This window comes from Pipistrellus hanaki (assembly GCF_964339955.1).
Source record: "Pipistrellus hanaki genome assembly, chromosome: 10".
Lineage (NCBI taxonomy): Eukaryota > Metazoa > Chordata > Mammalia > Chiroptera > Vespertilionidae > Pipistrellus > Pipistrellus hanaki.
Genome location: NC_140512.1, coordinates 92,453 through 110,697, shown reverse-complemented (window position 1 = coordinate 110,697; position 18,245 = coordinate 92,453). Strand labels below are relative to the sequence as shown.

Below are 18,245 nucleotides of genomic sequence, written 5' to 3'. Positions count from 1 at the left end.
ACCCCCATGCCAGTCAGGCTGCCTCGGGGTGGGCCCCGCTGTTTATAGCTGTGCCTCAGCTTCCTCAAAGTCTAAGGCTTATTCGGGGATTAGACGGAGTGACGTGCCCAGGACGGAGGACTGGGGCAGGTCCCAGCGGGGCTCTGTGAGCCATCCATTAGCACGGCCCACTGTCAGTGGGAAGGACCAGGAATGGGCAGGGGGCGTGGTGAGCGGCGTGAGGCTTCCCGGTAGCGGGAGATGCGGGAGGGCACCCGCGATGGGCGGCTGGGAGGCGGGTGGACGGGACTGAGCCGCGCTGCCTGGAGGCTGGAGGGCCGCGGAGTGCCTCCCACCGCCCGCTCCCCGGCCCCCGCGGGTGCCCGCTCCCCGGGTGTGCGGCCTGCAGGCTCAGAGCGCCCACCCAGTGGTCAGCACGGGCGGCCGCCACACAGCCTGGCGGCTGGCAGGTCCTGGGGTAGCGCGAGGGGCGCCGAATACCCCGAAGGCACGAGGACCGGGGAGACATGCCTCCTGGAGGGTCCGGTCCGAAAGACGTGACGCCCGCGCGCGTAGGCGAAAGCCCCGCCCCGTGTTGCCCGGGGAACGGGGGCGTGACTGCGCACGCGCAGCAACCAGAGACCTGACGCCCGGCATCGGGTGGGTGGGGCGTGCGCGGATTGGAGGGTTGCGATGGTGGCGGGCGGGGCGCGCGGTTGGCGGGTAACGGAGCACGGCGATGGGCGGGCCCCGGGGTGATGGACAGAGCGGGGCGCTCGGCGATTGGCGGGCTGCGGCGATGGGCGGGCAGGGGGCTCAGATTGGCGGGTGCGGAGCACGGCGGCGGGCGGGCCCTGCGGTGATGGACAGAGCGGGGCGCTCGGCGATTGGCGGGGTGCGGCGATGGGCGGGCAGGGCGCTCGGATTGGCGGGTGCGGCGCGCGGCGGTGGGAGGGCCCGGGCGCGCGCGGCGAGGTGAGAGACGTCGGAGGGGTTCCGGCGGCGTGGGGCCCCTGGGCCGGAGGCTGGGGGGCATCTCGCGGGCTCTGAGCCGGTCTCCGCTGTTCCCTCAAGCGGGTGCGGGGCTGGGCCGGCGGGGCTCCATCCGGGACTGCGGCCGGGTGCAGGCCCCCCCCTCCCCCCCTGCCGTCTGCACATTTGGGCTGAAAGTGAACCAGACCCCCCAGATCTGCTCGGTGGAAATCGGCACAGTCACCCCTCGGCGGTACCGGGAGGGCGAAGGGTCGGAGGGCCTCGGCAGGGTCTGCGCGGCGGGGCCACTCGCGCGCACGGGGCGGCCCTGCGGCTGTGGCTGGGAGGGTCCGGCGCTGCCCCCCTGCAGCCCTCGAGCGGAACCTGCAGACGCCCCGGGTTAGGAGGTGAATCCGGGAGGAAACACCCCGAAGAAGCGGAAGTGCAGGGCGGGCTGGGCAGGAGGAGGCCTGTGAACCGGACGAGGAGAGTGCGGGGCCCCGCGGGTGGGTTGTTGGGGGACCCGGGCAGGGGCAAATCTTACAGGCCACCGCAGGGACTGGGGTTCATTCAGCGCCGTGGAAGAGCTTTGGCGGGTTCTGAGCACGGGCCCCACACCTGCTTGTATTCTACAGTAATGGGCTACGGGGCAGGCTTGTCTGGCCTCATGTCCGAGACGGAGCAGGTGCTGGGCCGCTGGAGGGCAGAGGTTCCTCTGGGGCCTGTGGACGGGAGGCTTGGCGGTTGCTCAGGTGGAGGTGGGGGGCAGGTCGGGACAGGGTGGTTTGGAGAGCTCCCAGGGGAGAGAGCCCAGCCTTCCCTCCGGTGAGTGCAGGCTGAGACGCATCCAGCACAGCCCTTTCCCAGCAGCTCGACCCTCTGGTGGGCTCGCAGCCTTCCCCTCCGTCCCCAAGGCCCGCGGGTGCCTGGTGGTCAGCTCCGATGGTCAGCTGGGTGCAGACACACCAGGAGAGCGGCCCTGTGGGGGCAGGGTTGCAGGAGTGTCTGTGTGCTCGCAGGGAACACACCATGTTTGCCGAGCAGGCTGCCCAGAGGGCCCACACTCTGCTGTCCCCGCCGTCAGCCAGCAACGCCACCTTTGCCCGCGTGCCCGTGGGGACGTACACCAACTCCTCCCAGCCCTTCCGGCTGGGGGAGCGCAGCTTCAGCCGTCAGTATGCCCACATCTATGCCACCCGCCTCCTCCAGATGAGGCCCTTCCTGGTAAGCCGGGCCCAGCAGCAGTGGGGTAAGTGACCAGTGTGGGTGCCGCCTCCACCGCCGGGAGGAGTCTGGGCTTTACCAACACCAAGACCTGGCAGGACGGGACCTTCGTGTATCCCCTCTGCCAGGAGCTGAAGGTTAGAGGCAGGTGAACATCACTAGGTTGGTCGGAGGCTGCAGGGCCTAGTTTGATGGGGACAGTGGTATTGCACTGGCGTGGGGATTGTCTTCCTTGTCTTCAGTCAGGGGGCACCCACTCCCATGGAGGCGCCCACCACCCTGGAGGGCCTGTTGTCACTGACCTCTTGACCTCTGCCCGGCCTCCGTGCCTGCTCTCTCTTTCCTAGGTACGTGGCCTGGGCAATGCCCGTTTCTTCCTTGGTGGCCTCTCCTGCAGTTCCGTTGTTCTTGGGGGTGAACCGGGACCCCTTTCCCATTTGGGGGGTGCTGCATGCTCCATCGTCGCTGTGAGAGTGGCTGTCTGCAGTTTTCAGTTAGCCTGTTCCTGTTCTAAGCTGGCTTTGTGTAGTGATACCCTGTCTTCTCGCTTTCACTGCCCCAGCACCGGGCGCGGGCTCAGCCTGGCCGCACACTGGCCCTCAGGGAAGCTTTGGAAAGCACGGGGCCCAGGCCGCCCCGCAGGCCAGCTGGATGACGGGTTTTGTCGGCGGCTTCTAGCTGGACGGTCACCTTCACTGAAGGCACTCTGTTCTCTCTGCTGCAGGCAGTGCTTTTTACCTTCGGCCACATAGGGGTCTCCTTCCCCTGGCTCTCAGGGGCCTTCTCACTTCCTGGGAACCGGGCTCACCCTCAGGCCCTATGTCGCTGACACCTGATGGATTCCTTACAGCGCGCCCTCTCTGGTACCAGATTTCTCTCCCAGTCCCTACTGCTAACAGCTGCTAACAACTCCCCGAGGCAGAACAGCTCTCATCCTGCTCTCAGAAGGGTCAGGAACCCCGACAGTGCCCACAGTGCACGGCCTCGCTGGGCAGCATTGCTCCCCACGGCCTGGCTCTCACACTGGCTGCACCCTGAACACCTTCATTGTGTGACCGGAGTCCTCTCCGTCCAGACCAGCCTGTGCCAGGATGCGCTTCTCCCCTGCTTCCTGAACCAGCGCCTTTCCTGCCTGTGGCTCTCCCTCTCCCGCTGGCTTCGCTCCACCTTCCCTGGGGACCTCTGAGCGAATGTCCAGTGCTGCCAGGGCCACCTCAGCCATCAGGGCCTCCATTGCTGTCTTCGCTGCGGGTGGCACTTGTCTCCGTGGCTGTGAGCTCTGCCTGGTGCTCGGACATGTTGCTTAGCCTCTGTGCCTCGGTTTCCTCAGCCGCACGATGGAGCTGAGGCCCGGGGAGCTCCATGCACAGTGCTCGGCGTAGCCGCCTGGGGGTGAATGTGGCTCCGATGTTGGGGCGTTGGGGTCTGTGGTTCCCGTTGGCGTCTGGCATGTGTGTCCGGTGTTGGCGCCCTCCTCATCTTGTTCTGGACGACTCCACTCCCGGGGGTGGGTCTGTGGTATGCTCTTGGTTATTCCAGGCAGGAGGGGCTTGAGCTGCAGTCGGCTGAGCCGAGGAGGGGCTGGTCCCGCAGCCACATGTCCCGTCACCTCCTGATGGTGTTCTCCCGGGCCTGGGCCTGACGGTCCGGGGCCTTCGGGAACCCGGGCTCTTCCTCCCTCTGACCCTGATGGTTCCCAGGACCCCAGGCGCCTGACCCCATGGGGAGCTGACGCGGTGGGTGGGGATGTGGTTTGATTTGCGGTCTCTGTTTTCAGAGGATGAGCATTTGTGGAGCTCTCGGAAGAGTCCAGACTATTAAAGGAACGTGTTACAAGTTTCAGACAGGGCTGTGTGAGCGGACAGAGTACATCTGTCTGTCTAAGGGCCAGTGCTCTAATGTCGGTATAAACAAGGCAGTGCCTGCCTTAGGGCCCGTGGCTGCTGTAATGACAGAGCAAACACTGGGCAGCTTAGAGGATATCTGTTCTCCAGCCTGAAGGCCGGAGTCTGGGGTGCAGGTGTCACAGGGCTTCCCTCCCTCAGGGGCTCCAGGGAGGGTCCTTCCCGCCTCCAACAGCTCTGTGGCTGCTGGGCTCCAGGCTGCGGCCCCGTCACCGCAGACGGCACCCTCTCCGCATGTCTGCTTCTCAGATGGACCCGCCAGGGCCCATCCACACCCCGAGTTCCCTGTCCCCTGGGGCCAAACGATCCTCTAGGTCTGGGGTCTTTGCCCTCAGTGGTCTCGCCCTCCCAGCAGAGGCAGGTCCCTGGGCGGCAGGGCTCTGGGAGGCCTGTTTTCGTGCCCGGTGGGGTGGTGGGGGGTGAGGGGTGGGGGTGCACGCGGGCCGCCTGGTCTCTGAGCTCAGGTCTCGTGCCCAGGCAGTGGGGTCCGAGTGAAGAAGCTGTGTGAGCTGCAGCCCGGGGAGAAGTGCTGTGTGGTGGGGACTCTCTTCAAGGCCATGCCGCTTCAGCCCTCCATCCTGCGGGAGGTCAGCGAGGAGGTGAGCACACTTCCCTGGGGACCCCGGGGTTGGGGCTGGGCAGGGAGGGCGCCATCTCGGTGAGCAAGCACGGGAGCCCGGGTGGACTCTGGCCCCGACCCCTTCCCCTCTGCCTTCCAGCACAACCTGCTCCCCCAGCCCCCCCGGAACAAGTACATCCACCCAGACGATGAGCTGGTCCTGGAGGACGAGCTGCAGCGAATCAGACTGGAGGGCACCATCGATGTGTCCAGGCTGGTCACAGGTGGGGTGTGGGGCCCAGGGAGGGGTCAGTTCTGCCTCTGCCCAAAGGCAGTGTCCCAGGAAGCAGGTCCTGAGTGGCAGCAAAGTGGCAGGCTTTGCCATGTGTGTGTGTGTGTGTGTGTGTGTGTTTGTGATGGGGGAGGGGTCCCTCGGCTCCCCTCCTGGGCCTGACACTCTGCTCCCAGGGACAGTGCTGGCCGTGCTGGGCTCGGTGCGAGACGACGGCAAATTCCTGGTGGAGGACCACTGCTTCGCGGGGCTGGCCCCTCAGGCGCCGGCACCGCCCCTCGACATGGACAGGTGAGCGGTGCTGGGGCCGGGCAGTGGCCCAGGGAAATCACGGCCCTGGGATCCGTCTTCTCGCTCCCCTGGGAAGGTGATGGGCCGGGGGCATGTTTCCATGGCAGCCAGAGCTCCCCGTCTTCTGCTGCAGGTTCGTGCTGCTGGTGTCCGGTCTGGGCCTGGGCGGCGGCGGGGGTGAGAGCCTGCTGGGCACCCAGCTGCTGGTGGACGTGGTGACAGGGCAGCTGGGGGACGAGGGGGAGCAGTGCAGTGCTGCCCACGTGTCCCGCGTCATCCTTGCCGGGAACCTCCTCAGCCACAGCACCCAGAGCAGAGACTCCATCAACAAGGTAGCGTACGCCCGCCCGCAGCAGCCCCTCCTTCCCCCATCGGGCACAGGGTCTGGCAGTTCTCGAGGGCAGTGCCAATGGCGATGCCAGGACCACCTTTGCTCAGGGACCATCCTGGCTCAGCCCCTGCCTCTGTCCCCTGCCGGAGGAATTTGCTCTGCTCCCAGCCCAGGGCCCCAGGCGGAGCGAGGTGACCTCTGACCTGAGACTCCCCAGGGCCTCTCAGCCTGTGGCTCTGCTCCCAGGCCAAGTACCTGACCAAGAAAACCCAGGCCGCCAGCGTGGAGGCCGTCAAGATGCTGGACGAGATCCTCCTGCAGCTGAGTGTGAGCACCCAGGGCTGGAGGGACGGGATTGGCCACTGAGGCCATGGCGGGCACCAAGGCAGGTGCAAAGGGCGTCGGGTGGGCTCCAGGCTGCATGGTGGGTGCCGACCCTGAAGCTCCCCGCCCTGTGCCCTCCAGGCCTCAGTACCCGTGGACGTGATGCCAGGCGAGTTTGACCCAACGAACTACACACTCCCCCAGCAGCCCCTGCACCCCTGCATGTTCCCACTGGCCACCGCCTACTCCACGCTGCAGCTGGTCACCAACCCCTACCAGGCCACCATCGATGGAGTGAGGTAGTCAGCACAGCCCAACTGCAGCCTGACCCATGGCCTGTGGCCTCAGTGGCACCAGGAGGGGGGGTCCAGGACACAGTGAGCCCACCTCGATGGGCCCCTCTCCTAAGGGTGGCTGGGACACCCCCACGTGCGCCTGGTGAGCTCAGGCTCCCGTGGGAGGAGTGCAGGTGTCTGACCGCCTTGCCCCGCAGGTTCCTGGGCACAGCGGGACAGAACGTGAGTGACATCTTCCGGTACAGCAGCATGGAAGACCACCTGGAGATCCTGGAGTGGACCCTGCGCGTCCGTCACATCAGCCCCACAGCCCCCGACACCCTGGGTAACGCCCGGGCCCAGCTGTGTGGGTGGGACAGGCGGGGAAGGCTGTGGCCTGGTTGCCCGGCTGGTTCCGCGTGGTTGGCCTGTGCCGGCCTCCCCGGACGCCGTTGGGACCTGCCCTGGCGTCGCCCGCACTCAGCTGTCGGCCCCCTTCTCTAGGTTGCTACCCTTTCTACAAAAGCGACCCATTCATCTTTCTGGAGTGCCCGCACGTCTACTTTTGTGGCAACACCCCCAGCTTTGGCTCCAAAATCATCCGAGGTAAGCTTCCTCTCTGGGGCCCCGCCTGGGCCGTCACAGGACTCGCATTGTCTGGGGACCAGGCTCATGGAGAAGCCTGCCCCCCAGGCCCCCCATGCCGTGCCAGGGCCCCTCTGGTCGGCGTCACGCTGGCCTGACCTTTAGGGTGTCCTCGGCCCAGAGCAGCTTGTGGTCGGCTTTCCCACGTGCCATTGGAGACGCCCGTGTCTGCTGTGACTTCCCCTGGAGGCGGGCTCCCACAACCTAAGTGGGTCCCCACGTTCCTGTTTGCAGGCCCTGAGGACCAGACGGTGCTGCTGGTGGCCGTGCCGGACTTCAGTGCCACGCAGACAGCCTGCCTGGTGAACCTGCGTAGCCTGGCCTGCCAGCCCATCAGCTTCTCGGGCTTCGGGGCCGAGGACGACGTGCTGGGAGGCCTGGGCCTGGGCCCCTGAGCGTGGCGGCGGCCCTGCCTGCTGTCAGCAGGAGCAGCTCGTCTGTAAATAAACCTGACGCTCCCGGTGCTCTGGGTGGACCTGTGCTGCGCCCGCGCCCTCCTGTGGGGAGCCTCCTGCCCTTTCCCAGCCGGTCAGGCCCGCGGTCAGGGACACCTGTGCCATGAGCTTGTTTATTAGTGTGGCCTGGGCAGGCTGCCCTGGGCTCGCCTCCAGCTCCGCCTGCAGGTCCGACCTCTCTGAGGCCGAGGCAGTCCAGGAGCCTGGCAGACCTGGCTCGGAAGTGGTGGGCGTGTGTGTGCCACACCAGGGGGCCTTGGTGTGCTGATGGCTGCCGGGCCGGCCCAGCGGTGTGACCCTGGCATGGACTCCAGCGTCTCTGACCCGTCCTCAGAAGTCCCCGAAGTTCACTGTGTAGGTCTCCACCGTGGTGAAGGGGAGCTCCGGGCCTGCGGCCCCCTCCCCCTCCTCCCACTCCTCCTCCTCCTCCACGGGCCCCAGCTCAGTCCCAAACTCTTCAGTCCCCAGCTCCGTCACCACCTCCGTGTAGGTCTCCGTCTCGGACGCCCCCCAGTCCGCCGTGGGCTCAGGCGGAAAGGCCCCGGGCTCCAGGGTGGAGGTGGGGACGGAGGAGGGGCCAAGGGAGGGGGTGGGGAGCAGCACGGGGGACAGCGTGGAGGTGGTGGCTGGGCCCGCAGTGGCGTTGAGGCGGCGAAGACGCATCTGATGACGCATGCGCAGCCGGTACTGCAAGCGGCGCTGCTGCTTCTGCCGCTGCTGAGGGGTCATAGGGCGCGAAGGGTCGATGTGCGGGATGGGCCGGTTCCCGTTCATGGCCAGGATCTCCCGGATGCGCTTCCAGTTGGAGCGCGCCAGGACGAAGTTGCACTGGGTGGCCCCGATGTCGTAGTCCACGTTGCAGGTCTTGGCGCTGGGCGTGTAGCCCTCCGCCTGGACGGTCACACGGTACTCCCCGGGGTTCAGGATGCGCCAGTAGTCGCCGCCAGAAGCTGCAGGGGGAAGGTGGGTTCAGCTGCTGGAGGGCACCCCACCCAGGCCCCAGGCCCCTCTGCTGGGCAGACCCTGGGGTCTGGAGGCCCCGGAGGAGTGGGGCCTGGGCACCTGTTGGGACCAACACTGACCAGGCCCACCCTGGGCAGGGGAAGAGGTGGACAAGCAGGTACCTGTCTTCACGCCGTGGTTAATGCCGCTCACAGAGATGGTGGCGTTGGCAATGGGGATCCCCTGCTCATCCGTCACAACCCCCTTGATGCCACGGTGAACCTGCCAGAAGGGGTGGGGGCGGTGTCCACGGGTGACCCTGCAGTCTGCGCCCCGGCCCTGTCCAGGCCCTCTGGGTGGGAGCCCCAGGCCCCTGTCCCAGCCCACCCACCCCCACCGCCTCCCCGGGGCTGCCCACCCCAGCCCACCTGCTCCATGAAGGTGAGCAGGGCTTCCTTGTTGTTCTCCCACTCGCGGGGCAGCTCGCTCTCGTGGGGGAACTTGTCGCAGCCCAAGTAGATGGACAGCTCCAGGCAGTTGGTGTGCAGGTAGCTGAAGTCATTGATGGCTGGTGGGAGCAGACAGAGCCACCGTCACCCTCACCCCGCCCACACGCCCCGCCGCGCCCCCCCCAGTCGACTCACTCCCGGATCTGGGGTTCCACTTGGCCCCGTTGACGATGCCCATGCCCCCGGTGTGGTCCTGCGCTTGGCACCCTCCCCGGTAGGGCTCGGTCATGGTGAGGTGGGTGGAGGCGAAGGAGATGGCCAGCCAGCGGAAGATGGCGTGGTCCGGGGTCTCCTGGGCCTCGGACCCCTCGTCCTGGTCCTCTCCGCGGGCGGCCGCCAGGGCTGCGGCCATCAGCTGCTCCTGGCTGGGTGTGCGGGCCATGTCGTAGGGGTAGGACACGAGCCGCTCGCCGCCGTTCAGGTTCGCCCCCAGCACGAACGGGTTCTTCTCCATCCAGGCGATGATGGCACGGACCTCCGTGGACACCTGGGGGCGACTCCGCGTGAGGCCCGAGCCACAGCTTCCCCGCTCTCCATGGAGACCTGTGCCGGCCCTCCCGCCCCTGTCCCCCCGGAGCTCCAGGGCCCCGGCTGCTCCCCGACCCCACTGGCCAGGCGGCGGCCTCACCGTGGCGTCCGGGGAGAGGTAGCGCTCGGGGATGGGCAGGTTGTTGTTGGGGACCCGGTAAGGGACCCACTTCCTCTCCTCCGCGCCCCAGAGCACAGAGTTGAGGTCCGGGAAGTCCTGGTAGATGTCGAAGCCCTCCTCGGTCCACAGCCCCAGGGCCCAGTTCCCGAACTCCGAGCCCTGGTGGGGGGGGGGGGGGTAGGGTGTTAGCAACGAGGTGGTCCAGGCCGTCCCCGCCCACCAGCCTGCTCCAGCCCCCACCCCCTGCACAGGCCACTGCCCAGACCCTCTCCCCAGCACCTACCTCCTACCTGCCCCCAGCCCCTGCCCGCCCCTGCACAGGCCACCGCCCGGACCCTCTCCCCGGCACCCACCGTCTGCGCTGCCACCTCGTAGCCGTCGGGGTTCAGCGAGGGCACCAGGTGGATGCGTGTGTCGTGGACCAGGCTGCGCACGCGGGGGTTCCCGTCGCGGTACTCGCGGCACAGGTACTGCATGAGCAGCAGCAGCAGCTCGCGGCCCAGCACCTCGTTGCCGTGGATGCCAGCCGTGTAGCGGAACTCCGGCTCCCCTGCAAGGGCGGGGCCTCAGCAGCCACTCAGCCCACCGAGGGGCGAGGCGGCCGAGGAGGAACAGGCTGGCCTCACTGCGAGGGCTGGGCGGCTGAGGCTGGGGCCCAGCAAGAGGGCTTCCGAGGGCAGGCAGAGGGGAGCTGTCGTGGGAGGCCAGGCTGAGGGGGCCTCACCCAGCTCGTGGTCCCCGGGGTTGTCGGAGATCTCCATGGCATAGATCTTGAGCCCGCGCGAGCTCTTCCCCAGGCTGTATGTGCGGGTGATCGTGGGGCACTCCTCGTTCACCACCTTCATCAGCTGGCACGGAGAGGACCTGTCAGCCCAGCACCCACCTCCCCAGGGACCATGCCCCCGCATCGCCCTCTGCTCCGAGAAGGCCTCCGTGGTAGGCATGGCCCCTGTAGGAAGCCCGGCCGCAGGTGCTGGTGTGGGGTGGAGGGTTTCTCCTTCCCGAGGCCAGGGCCAGCCCACCTCCCTGCGGGGGCCGTGTCAGGGAGGGGAGCCTGCGAGCCAGGAGCCTGAGCTCTGCCCAGCACCCCGTGCCCGCGGACGAGCACCCACCTGGCGCATGTCCTTGTAGCTGTGGTGCCGGAAGTCCAGGTCGTCGGTGGTGACCACCTCGTTCTGTGCATAGTAGCTGTGGGCAGCTGCCAGGTGGACAGCAGGGCCCTGAGCTGGTCAGCTGCCAGCCCAGCCCCGTCCTCCAGCGCCCCTCCAAGCCCCCGCCCCCGCCCTGCCTGCACTCACGGGACACGGGGCAGCCCAGCACCTCCAGGCGCATGCACAGGCTGCCGTTCCAGGTGAGGGGGTACACACGGATGAAACGGGCTACCACTGGCTCCGGAAGCTCGCTCAGAACAGGCGTGTCCTTGTCCACATTCCCGTGGAAGGTCTGGGGAGAGGCAGGCCTCAGAGTAGTCCCATGCTGGGCCGGCCATCTGGGCGCGAGCAGAGGGCGCAGGTACCCACCATTTCCTCGTAGCCGTTGGTGTACATCTTCCACGTCTGGCTGTCGTTGCTGAAGCCCACGAAGAAGGAGGTCACGAAGTCATCACTGGGGGAGCGACAGCGGTCAGCGGCCAGGCGGGTCTCCGGCCGGTCCCCGGCCGCCAGTGGCTGAGGCCCCTCTCCCAGCCCAAGCGCTTAAGAGCCGGCAGGGGTAGTGCCGCCGGGTGTCAGGAGTGGCTCCGTGCCCGCTGCCCACCATGGCCACGCAGGGGGCTGAGGCCCGGGGCCTCAGGAGTGTCTGGAGGTGGGCCTGGGGCTCCCCACCCCCGAGCGCCCGTGACGACGTACTGGACGCTGGAGTCGCGGCCCTGGGTGATGACGCCCGTGAACCGGGTGGTCCTCCTGGTGTCCACCTCGATCCACTGGTTCTGGGCGTCGTCCTCGGCACACCACGCCCCGTCGTAGTAGTCGTCCTCCACGGCGCCGGCCTGCCGGGCGGCGGGAGGCTGAGCGGGAGGCTGAGCGGGTGCAGGAGCCGGCCGGCTGGACGAGGGCCCTCCCCGCACCCACCTGCATGTTGAGCCGGCCCCGCTGGGCGCCCAGGCCGTGGCGCAGCATGGAGGAGGCTCGGATCTGGTTGTCCTCGATGCGGTGCGACTCCATCCCGATGGGGGGGCACTCTGAAGACACACCCCAGGGGGTGGCCTGTGGCTCCTTTCCTCCCTCCACCCAGCTCAGAACTGAGGACCCCAGAGCCCTCTCCCCTCACATGCAGGGGGGGGTGTCAGGGCAGCTCCACCCAGGCTGTGCTCCCTTCCCCGGCCTCGGCCTTCCCCAGAGAACAGGCTGACAACGCTCCGCTCCAGAGGCCATGGCGCACAGGACATCACAGGACAGCCACCCAGGGTCCAGCCACCCAGGCCTCACCCACTCGGGCGTCTGCACACCTGCCTGTGCCCTGGCGTTGGGCCCAGGCAGAGCCCCTCCAGGCCCCTTCCCTCCATGCCCCGAGAACTTAGGAGCAGGAAAGGGCTCTGGAGGCCTGGACCGCTGGCAGGAAGTCCAGGTTGAGGACCCACATGCGCCCTTGGGGGGGTTGCGTGCCCCAGGCCCCCCATGCACACCCTGCGCCCACACTCCTAGGCCCTACTCACTGATTTTCTCCGCTGGAGCCCACTCTTCCTCCTCACCCTTCCAGGGCCCTGAGCACAAGAGAGAACTTGGTGCCGAGCATCCTGGGGCGTCAGGAGCCCGAGTTCTGCCCCCAGGACCGACCGTGTGGCCCCACCCCGGCCCCACACACCTTTGTGGTCCTTGCCTTTCTCCAGCGTCCACTTGTCATCGGTCTCCTCCTGCTTGGGGCTGCTGCCCTCCTTTTTGGGTTTCTCTGGAAAGTGGAAGGTGGGGGGACCTGGTGCTCAGCCCCAGGCTTCACCAGGCTTGTTGGGGTGGCAGGCTGAGCTGGGAGGGAGGTGGAGGTGGGTGATGGGGGGCAGCCTGATTCTACTCACTCAGCTCCTCCTTCTCTTCGTCAGTCTCCAGCTCAGAGTCAGGCTTCCAGGGACTGGGAGGTCGGAAGTAATAGTCCACTGGGGAAGGGAGAGCCCTGCTGAGATGGCCATCTGCTGCTCCCAGGACTCCCCAGCTACTCCCAGAGTCCCCCAGCTACTCCCAGAGTCCCCCAGCTACTCCCAGAGCCCCCCATCTACTCCCAGGGCCCCCCAACTACTCCCAGGGCCCCCCAACTATTCCCAAGGCCCCCAGCTACTCACAGGGCTCCCCAACTACTCTCAGGCCCCCCCCAGCTACTCCCAGGGCTCTCAGCTACTCCCAGGGCCCCCCAACTACTCCCAAGGCCCCCAACTACTCCCACGGACCCCCAGCTACTCCCAGGCCCCCCAGATACTCCCAGGACCCCCCCAGCTACTCCCTGGGCCCCCCAGCTACTCCCTGGGCCCCCCAGCTACTCCCAGGACCCCCAGCTACTCCCAGGGCCCACAGTGAGAGTAGGCAGGACCGGCCCTGGGCACCAGCCACAATGAAGAAGTAGGGTCAGTGGGCCAGGCCCAGAGGAGGGGGAGATCCTCTTGGCCCGAGCGGCCACCTGGGCTCAGTTGGGGCTGAAAGACCCCAGGAAGTCAGCAGCCTCCCCCCACCCCCCCAGCAGGGCTCGGCCTGGGGAAAGGTGGGCTGGGTTAGGGTTAGGGTTAGGGTTAGGGAGTGGAGGGAGGCGTGCAGAGGGCAGGAGAGGTGGGGCAGAAAGAGCAGGTCACTGCCGCCAAGCTGGCCTCGGGCACTCACAGTCGTCATAGTTGGGTATCACGTAGCCGTCCCCGTAGTCGGGGGGCAGAAGGGGCTTCACAGGCGGCTCTGTGGAATGGGGAGGCAGTGGGCACCGAGCTCCTGGGAGGACTTTCCCCGCCCCCCTGCCCCATCCTACCGATCCTCTCCTTCTCCTCTGGGGTCTCGACCCCCAGTCCCGGGGGCTCGGCCTTCTCCTCGGGGTGCTCGAGCCAGGGCTTCTCGGGCCTCCTCCTGCTGGGGGGCGGTCTGGGCTGCTTCTGGCGCCGGATGTACTCGACTGGGGGAGAGGGTGGGCTGAGCGGGCGGAGGCAGCAGGGATGGGGTACCGGGGGGATCATTGGGGACGCCCAGGGCAGGGGTCTGGATCTTAGGGGGAGGTGGGGGCCAGCGGTGGCTGGACAGCTGGGTGCTACTCACAGTCCTCATAGTCCTCCCTCTCTATCTGGTCATTGTAGTCCAGGGTGGGCTGCTCCGGCTCCTCCTCCGGCTCCTCCTCCAGCTCCTCCTCCGGCTCTGGGGGGAGACAGGAGCGCTGCCCATTGAAACACTCGCTGACGCCCCCACCGGCCCCTGGGAGCCAACAAGCCGGGTGGTCGGTTTTCACTCACCAGGGTGGTGCTCCACGGGGGTCTCTCCGGCACCGGGCCAGGGGCCTGGGAGGGCCTCGCCTGCAACACAAACCCAGCCCAGTAGACGGAGGCTTGTGGACCAGGGGGCGCTCCTGGGCCCTGCTGACACCCTGAGGCCTCCCTCACTCCCAGGAGGCCTGGGAGCTCTGCCCTCAGCACCCTGCTGGCATTCCCAGGGTGATTGCTGGGTGGGAACATGGGGAGCCCAGCAACACACAAGGGGTGGCTCTGAGTGGGATCCAGGGGACAGTGGAGAGCAACCCCCGCAAGAGGCCATCAAGCCCCCACCCACCCAGCCACCTGAGGAGCTCCATCCCAACTGTGGGGCCTGAGGGTCTGCAGGAAGCAGGGGCCCAGGACCCACCAGGGACCCCTCACCCCTCGCTCCCCGAAGCCTAGCGGGGCAGAGCCACCACCTGGAAGGACTGACACCCACCTTCCTCCTGCGGCGGCTCCTTGGGGCTGAGGGGTGGGGGCCGTGGCCACCACGGGGCTTCTGAGGGGGTCGGGGTCGGGGGCCTCTTCCCGACCAGGGGCCGCTTGGTGGTTTTGGGGGGCTTCTCCTTGGGCTTCTTGGTGGTTTTGGGGGACTTTTCCTTGGGCTTCTTAGTGGTTTTGGGTGGCTTCTCCTTGGGCCTCTTGGTGGCCTTGGGTGGCTTCTCCTTGGGTTTCTTTGTGGCCTTGGGTGGCCTGGGGGAGCCCTCTAGCAGCTTCCTGGCCGCCTTGGGGCCTTTGTCCTTCTTCCCTTTCTTCCCTTTGTCTTTGGTCTTTTCCGGAGGTGCTGACCAAGATGCAGATGTAGGGCTCATCAGCGGAGAAGCTGCTCTGGGCTCTGGGCCCCGGGCCCCCAACCCGAACGCTCCCGTTTGCCCGGCTCCCAGGTCAGATGGGAGATGATGTCACCTCCCCGGGACAGAGCTGGCGCTGGAACCCAGGTTCTGTCTGCAGGACTGCTGTCAGCATCCTGGCTCAGGGCACACCCACCCTCACCGCGCTGGCTCTGCTCCCACGAGCAGGCCCCTGTCCTCCCGCCGGTCACAACGCACCGTCCCAGCCCGCCCCCTCGGCCGCCAGGGAGTGCTGTTCTGTGCTGGACAGAGACAGCGCCAGGTGACTAGGCCCTCCTGGTCTGGGCGGGAGGGGGGCACCCCAGTCTCAAGGGGGGGCAGTCTCCTTCCTGCCAAGTGCCACCAAAACGAAGGGCACGGTGGCACTGCTGGGCCTCAGATGTGCTCTCAGGGGCAAGAAAAGTTCGGGGCACCTGTGGCAATGACCTATGAGAAGTACGGGCCGGACCCAGGTGTGGTTGGAACCATAACCAGCAGGGGTCTGGGCCACACAGAGGACAGCCAACAGCTGCGTGGGGGTGGGGTGGGGGCCTGAATGCTGTTGAGAATTCAGAGGGGGTTGGGGGCTGAGGGGAGACACAGGAAAATGCACAGAATGCAGACTTTGGGGAGAAACAGGGCTGGAATGTGAGCTGGAGGTGGGGGAGGCACAGAGGATCCCAGGACTGCCCCCCCACAAGGGTAGGAGCCAGGAAAGAGCTAGAGTGGGGGCGGAGGCTGCTGAAGGAGAGGGGTTGGCCTCCTGGAAGAGAGACCAGCAGACCTTGCCACCCTCCCAGAGCACACAAGCAGCTAGGATTTATCGACCACTGATTGCGCAAGAGGCCCTCGGAATGCCTTGGGGATGCATCATCTGACTGAGCCTCCCAGCGAGCCCTGGGGGAGCGTCCTCCCGCCTCTGAGCTCTGGGGTGGGGGCAGGCAGGAGGGTGGGGGCACCTCCAGTGCCTGCTGAGTCGGGGGCGCTGGCGGTGCCAGGCGCAGTGAGTGCCTTACAGCGGCCGGGGGCCCCTGCGGGACAGCAGGTGAGCCCTCAGAGCAGACTGTGGGGGCAGCCAGGTCCCCTGTGGCCAGGGCCTGGCCCCTGGGTGGCTGGGAGCTGGACGAGGCGCTGGGCGGTCAGCGCTGCGGGGCAGCAGACCTGCCGCATGCGTCTGGTGCCCACAGGGCTGCGGGCCAGCGCTGGGCGGCCTGGCACGGAGTCCCCAGACATGTGGGCAGTCCCGTGCCTGACAGAGCCGCTCCTCGCGCCAGGCGGCGGGACAGCAGCCAGCCCTGGGGAGGCGCCAGCCCCACCTGAGGCGCGGGTGCCGGGGCCCCATCCCGCCAGAGGCACCCAGGCCAGAGGCACCGTGCGGGCACTCACCCTCTCCATCCGCGCCCAGGCGCGCCCCCTTGTCCGCGGCCTGGGCTTTGCGCGGGCGCAGCGTGGGCTCCGGCGGCGGAGGCGGCTCCAGGCCGCCCTCGTCCTGCCGCCCGGGCTCCGGCTCCGACAGGAAGCCCTCGAGGAACTCCTCGATCTCGTCGTCCGTGAGCACGGTCTGCGGGCGCACCGCGGGCAGCAGCGCCAGCAGCGCCAGCAGCGCCAGCAGGGGCGCCCCGCGCCCCACCGCCATGGCGCACGCCGGGGGCCGGGGTGGGTGGGGAGGGGGTGCGGGATCTCCGGGTGGAGCGGAGAGGAATCCGGGGTGGGGCGCAGGAGGAATCGGGGTGCGATGCGGAGGCCCCGGGATCGGGACGCGGGACGCGGGCGAGGCGGGGGCTCCGCGGCGCTGGTCGGCGGAGAGCTCGGCCCGCGTGGCGCGCTCTGGAGCGGACCGCCCTCTCTAAGCTCCGCGGCGGCCTGGGCGGGGGCGTCGAGGCTTCCGGAACCGGCTCCCAACCCCTGGGGGAGGAGGCGGAGCCGGGCCTGGACGGAGGGGCTGCGGGGGGGCGGAGGCGGGATTGGGGGGTTGGTGGGGCTAGCGGTCCGGGCGCAGCGGCTTGGCGCTTCCCGGAGCGGGATGGGGGCGGCGTCCCGGCTGGAGGCCTGCACCTTGGAGGCAGGGCGGGCGGGAAGGCGGTGGGAGTGGATGGGAGGTCGGGCGGGTGCGGGACCAGGGAGCTGAAGTCCCTGTGCGGCTCCTCCCGCGGGACCCGGGCGCCAGGTACCACCGCGCCCGCTGGAGGGGAGCGGCGCCCAGCGCGGACTCTGGCCGCTGGATCCTCCTGCCTCAGCTGCGGAGGGTCCTGTGGTCGCCGCCAGCCCGTGCTCCCAGCGCGGGAGCCTGGGCTGGCCGCTCTGTGGTTCAGACATCAGCTGGCCGCCCAGGTCCCTGACAGCCGGCCAGCTGCTCTGCGGCTGGGAGCCCAGGTGAGGGTCCCCTTCCATCTCAGGCCCTGGCCCAGCCGGAGACAGAGCAGGTTGGGGAAGAGCCTTTTATGAGGTTGTCTGTAAATCACAGGAATAGGCTGTCCGTGTGTGTGTGTGTGTGTGTGTGTGTGTGTGTTGAGAAACTTGACGCTCACACAGCGATCTCCATAAGGTGCACAGGTACCCACTCCTGCACTCCCACAACCTAGGGGGTGGGGTGCCTGGACCCCAGGGAAGAACCTGGCCAGGAGGTGGCAGGCTGTGGCCTCTCTTGATTGGGTGGCACAGCCTCGGGTGACCCCAGGTCAGATCAAGGGCGGGTATTAGGGGCCACACCTGTGAGCCCAGCTCCGCGTGGAAGATGGGGCGTCAGGGCAGAGGCGGACTGTGCCCAGAGGAGGCGGTCAGCTGGGAAGAGTGCCTTTACCTCAGAGGCCGCATGGGATTGCCCGTTATGTGCCACCCAAATGGACACAGGCTCCCCACCCCATTCTTTCACTATTTCCCAGTGGACACAGCCTCACCTCTACGGTGGGGTGTCTGACAGTCATTCTCTCCTTCCTCTCCGCTTACTGGAACCCAGAACACAGGCCAGGACGCACCTGGCCCTGCAGGGCCGGGCAGCGGGAGCAGCAGCAGCTGTGAGGGGGCTGCTGGGCCAGCCTGGGACTTGGAGCAGGACCGGAGGGCTTTGTCTTCTCACCTCCTTGCCAGGCCCTTCCTTCACTTCCCACGGGCTCGGCCAGGTACTTACAGTCTTTAAAAAAATATTTGTAATGATTTCAGAGAGGGAGAGAGAGAAACATCAACGAAGAGAGAGAATCATGGATCAGTTGTCTTCTGCACGCCCCTATTGGGGATCGAGTCCAAAACTGGGCATGTGCCCTGATGGGGAATCAAACCGTCACCTCCTGGTTCATAGACTGATGCTCAACCACTGAGCCACGCTGGCCAGGCAGCCTTGTACTGACTTAACAAGGCAGTGGGACCGTGTCAGAGCTGGGCCCTCTGGTGGCCGTGTCACATCCGCTCCTCACCTGTGTCTTCCAGTTGCAGGTTGGACTGGTGCTGCTTAGCTGTGCCTAGTAAAACCTCAGGACCACCTCCCCTGGGAGACCAGTGCGCTGGGCTTGCAGCTCCCATCAGGCCTTGCTCCTGGCTGTGCCCGCTCTGCCATGTGTCCCCAGGCTGGCCTGGCAGCAGGCCGACGAAGCAAGCTCTTACCATAAATGTCCTTTGCAAGCCTTGAATTACACTGCTCA

The 18,245-nt window shown here is 67.3% G+C and overlaps 2 protein-coding genes across 8 annotated transcripts; one reads left to right on the top strand and one right to left on the bottom strand.

The window, feature by feature from the left end:
• The first annotated feature begins 857 nt into the window (after positions 1-857).
• POLD2 (DNA polymerase delta 2, accessory subunit) lies at positions 858-7,259 on the top strand. 4 transcript variants are annotated; one of them, XM_084897210.1, is made up of 11 exons: positions 858-972; positions 1,971-2,175; positions 4,557-4,678; positions 4,799-4,922; positions 5,107-5,221; positions 5,355-5,553; positions 5,799-5,879; positions 6,018-6,175; positions 6,370-6,497; positions 6,656-6,757; positions 7,031-7,259. In XM_084897210.1, the coding sequence occupies exons 1-11, from the start codon at positions 883-885 to the stop codon at positions 7,189-7,191; spliced, it is 1,485 nt and encodes a 494-aa protein (XP_084753336.1). In that variant the 5' UTR covers positions 858-882; the 3' UTR covers positions 7,192-7,259. The 4 variants fall into 4 exon arrangements, with proteins under 4 accessions (XP_084753336.1, XP_084753335.1, XP_084753337.1 ...); XM_084897209.1 differs by having other exon boundaries at positions 1,971-2,200; positions 4,561-4,678; XM_084897211.1 differs by having other exon boundaries at positions 870-972; positions 1,971-2,200.
• Positions 7,260-7,345: 86 nt separating this feature from the next.
• AEBP1 (AE binding protein 1) lies at positions 7,346-16,518 on the bottom strand. Of its 4 annotated transcripts, none has more exons than XM_084897205.1 (21): positions 15,997-16,518; positions 14,220-14,564; positions 13,763-13,822; positions 13,572-13,667; positions 13,291-13,431; positions 13,152-13,220; positions 12,362-12,439; positions 12,154-12,237; positions 12,005-12,052; positions 11,421-11,530; positions 11,199-11,338; positions 10,872-10,956; positions 10,650-10,794; positions 10,464-10,549; positions 10,076-10,199; positions 9,705-9,901; positions 9,331-9,510; positions 8,838-9,189; positions 8,622-8,761; positions 8,376-8,475; positions 7,346-8,201 (listed from the first exon to the last, which is right to left on the bottom strand). In XM_084897205.1, the coding sequence occupies exons 1-21, from the start codon at positions 16,244-16,246 to the stop codon at positions 7,582-7,584; spliced, it is 3,450 nt and encodes a 1,149-aa protein (XP_084753331.1). In that variant the 5' UTR covers positions 16,247-16,518; the 3' UTR covers positions 7,346-7,581. The 4 variants fall into 4 exon arrangements, with proteins under 4 accessions (XP_084753331.1, XP_084753333.1, XP_084753334.1 ...); XM_084897207.1 differs by having other exon boundaries at positions 13,572-13,644; positions 13,764-13,822; positions 15,997-16,517; XM_084897208.1 differs by having other exon boundaries at positions 13,572-13,659; positions 13,779-13,822; positions 15,997-16,517.
• Positions 16,519-18,245: the final 1,727 nt, after the last annotated feature.

Excerpts from the sequence above, each read along its gene's own strand:
- AEBP1 (XM_084897205.1), bottom strand. The coding sequence starts at position 16,246 with ATGGCGGTGGGGCGCGGGGCGCCCCTGCTGGCGCTGCTGGCGCTGCTG. Across the intron at positions 13,221-13,290 it reads AGAGGAGAAGGAGAGGATCG|AGCCGCCTGTGAAGCCCCTT; the intron begins GTAGGATGGGGC and ends CCCATTCCACAG. Across the intron at positions 8,476-8,621 it reads TGCTCACCTTCATGGAGCAG|GTTCACCGTGGCATCAAGGG; the intron begins GTGGGCTGGGGT and ends CCCTTCTGGCAG.
- POLD2 (XM_084897209.1), top strand. The coding sequence starts at position 883 with ATGGGCGGGCAGGGCGCTCGGATTGGCGGGTGCGGCGCGCGGCGGTGG. Across the intron at positions 4,679-4,798 it reads TGCGGGAGGTCAGCGAGGAG|CACAACCTGCTCCCCCAGCC; the intron begins GTGAGCACACTT and ends TCTGCCTTCCAG. Across the intron at positions 4,923-5,106 it reads TGTGTCCAGGCTGGTCACAG|GGACAGTGCTGGCCGTGCTG; the intron begins GTGGGGTGTGGG and ends CTCTGCTCCCAG.